The 3,100-nt window shown below is 35.9% G+C and overlaps 1 protein-coding gene across 1 annotated transcript; it reads right to left on the reverse strand.

The window, feature by feature from the left end:
- Positions 1-1,411: 1,411 nt before the first annotated feature.
- Positions 1,412-2,180, reverse strand: LOC131156148 (uncharacterized). The gene has a single exon (XM_058109600.1). The coding sequence runs from the start codon at positions 1,936-1,938 to the stop codon at positions 1,438-1,440; it is 501 nt and encodes a 166-aa protein (XP_057965583.1). The 5' UTR covers positions 1,939-2,180; the 3' UTR covers positions 1,412-1,437.
- Positions 2,181-3,100: the final 920 nt, after the last annotated feature.

Here is a 3,100-nt window from a genome sequence, read left to right on the forward strand (position 1 = left end):
ATTTTATTTTTGATTTTGTTTTCATAATTTTTGACAATGATACCAAACAATCTATAAAATTTTCAGATGCTTTCCATCCTCCTACTGATACCAAACTAGGGTGGTTAATTGATCACAATTTTGGTGACTCAAGTCATAATAAGGGAAAAACATGGAACATGAGATTTATTGTTTAATACATGATTTGCATATAATAATTTATGGACCATTTGGTATAGTTTACGTTGTCTATTTTCCATTTGTTTGCTTTACTAGTTTTCTATTTATGTTGTTAGTCTTTAATTATTTTCAAAAAAATAAAAAAAGGTATTATTTTGACTACCTATTGTCAAAATATTTTATATCCAAAATTATCTTTTGTGAATTAGAACATTCAATTTATACAAAATTTTAATTTAAAAAATAAAATAACCATGTGAATTTAAAACATAATTAAAACAAAATACCTACCTATTTTCTAATTTTTTTAAAAAAATAACAAAAACTATTAAAAAGTATTTTTAATATTTTGTTCTTGTAATGCAAATTTTAAAATATAAAATTAAGTCAAGTAATTAAAATAATTTCTATTTTTATTATGACATTGTTCATTTATATTCTTTTCATATTTTTATTATGTTAATCTTAATTTTTAATTATTTTTAAATCAACCACAAAAATAAGCATTTATTCAACCAAAATTTTAATTTGTAGTAGATAAATATTAATCAATATATGTTCAGAGCATTCCTAAAAATGGGCACTAAGCATATACACCCAGAGGAAAGAACAATTATTTTCTCTTTTTATTTTCAGTAATTTGGTGCATCATAGAGATTCTTTTCTTATGGGGTATTTCTTATTATTTCCTAAGATATTGTTTCCTCATGTAGCATCAGGAGAAACATCATACAAGAACAAGCTGTGTAAAGACTAAAGAGGCAAATGCCGCAAATCAGAATATTGAGCATTAATTCCTGCGTCCATGTATAAAAATAATGCCAATGGTAATCTAATATACATGCTTCAAATTCTAATATTCAATATCCGACCAAACACGTACCTTTAACATTCCTAAAATATAAACTGAAAGGCCATCAGTCTCCACTCCCACACATTTGCAGATATTCCTGCCATCCCACCCTTTCTCCTTTTTCCTCCTCTTTCAACAATCACTTGCAGCGTGGGAAACAAAATTCATATCATAAATATAAGTTATAGTATCAAACAAAAGCAGCAAATAGTTTGGGGTGTGCAGAGGACATTATTAATGGTTTGACAAATTCAGCACAGTAAAAGCAACAGATCAGAAGGGAGGACCACCAGCAGGGCCACCAGGAGGCCCGAAAGGCCCGGGACGTCCACCAAAGCAATCTTGCAACAGCCAGCAACAGCACAGGCAGTAGAGGCTGCACATTGAAGACGATTAAGATATAATTATCCAAACGCTTGAACGATTCACATTTTATCAGAACTCAAAACTAACAGAGAAAATAATATGATACAACAATCGTAACAGAAAACGCAAAAATCAAGTTCCATTATTGTTTTCTTTAAAAAAAAGTTGGTGTAAGTTCTGCTAGATGAGGCATAAATGGTTCCATCTAGACATCTTAGTACAATTAACACGTGTTCAACTTTAAAACTCAATGAAGGCAAGAGTTCAATAATATGATTAGTTAAGGATAGTACATACCAAGAAGATACCATGTTGCATATACCATTAGCGAACCCACCAAAAAAGCCACCAATACCTGGCCCAAAACCAGGGCCTCCAAACCCCGGACCGAAACCAGGACCTCCCGGACCGAAACCAGGACCTCCAAATCCCGGACCGAAACCAGGGCCTCCAAATCCCGGACCGAAACCAGGGCCCCCAGGGCCAGGACCCCAGCCAGGTCCTCCTCCCATCCCAGGCCCTCCTGGACCTCCAGGGCCCCCTGGACCTCCAGGTCCCATCGTTAGCTCTCTATCTGATTCACCTGTGCTGCTGCGGGTATGTCACTGCCAGAAGAGAGGAAAACGAGATTTTCGGAGTCCTGAGATGCAGATACTCGCTCAAAGGAAATATCAAGGTGTGTCCCTGCTTCTTGCGTTTTAGTTGCATATCCTCAAGAATCTGGAGTTCAGCCACATATAAAGAGCCAGTACCGTGTGAAGATTATATGTCTTCCTTTGCCTTGAAGCTATCTTCTCCACCTAACTTGTGTACAACAACATGTCTTATAACTCCTTGGATGAAAACCTGACATTCAAACCATGCAACTACTCTTCTTCTTCAGTCTACCATTCAAAGCAATATTTCTACAGGTGCAAGCACAGTTTTGTGCGTGGGGACACCATATTTCATACAGCCAACAATGCTTACATGTCCATTGACTCAACCCATCACAATTCTCTAATAAATGTTCCCAGCCGTTCAAACTTCAAATCCTAGGCAATTTCAAATGCCAGGCAAGTTCATGGGAGACAGAGCCAAGCTTAAGCCAGCCAGAGACTTGTGAACTGCAGCTTGTGAATTTTTCGTTTTATATTAGGATAACCTGCTCAACTCATATACTCTTAACCCTGAGATTCAGTAAATCAAAAATGAAAAGAACAAATCGGACATTATATAATCCCAGTAAAAGATGGATCCAATGGAATATTTAACTTGATGCGAGGATGGGATCCCAGCTAAACAAAGTAATGATTTCATGAACTTGTTGCTCCATAGACCACCTTATGCATCAGTCAATCAACATTCACAGAACTCAATTAAATTAATAAACAGATAAAGATGAGCAAGTATTTTTCATCGAAAAAATTTTTTAATCAGTTACGAGTTATAAGAGAACTCCAGATATAAGCAATAGCTTAAGACTATGAAACCTATAGAAAATGTCTCAGATTAGCATATGGGCACATTCTCCCAAGCCAGCTACAAGCCAAGTGTCCTCAGCAATTCTCATTGGCACTCATGCCTGGTTTAGATCTTCACCAACTTGAAAGAAGTTAACTTGAGAGGAAAAAGACATAGCCCTTTCTTTCTTGGGAGTCGAAAGGCATTGCTTGGGCCGAGTTAAGTAAAGACTGGTTACCTAGAAAGATGCACACTTTCTATATATCCGTTACTGAACAC

Source organism: Malania oleifera, chromosome 5 (assembly GCF_029873635.1).
Source record: "Malania oleifera isolate guangnan ecotype guangnan chromosome 5, ASM2987363v1, whole genome shotgun sequence".
NCBI lineage: Eukaryota > Viridiplantae > Streptophyta > Magnoliopsida > Santalales > Ximeniaceae > Malania > Malania oleifera.

Excerpts from the sequence above, each read along its gene's own strand:
- LOC131156148 (XM_058109600.1), bottom strand. The coding sequence starts at position 1,938 with ATGGGACCTGGAGGTCCAGGGGGCCCTGGAGGTCCAGGAGGGCCTGGG.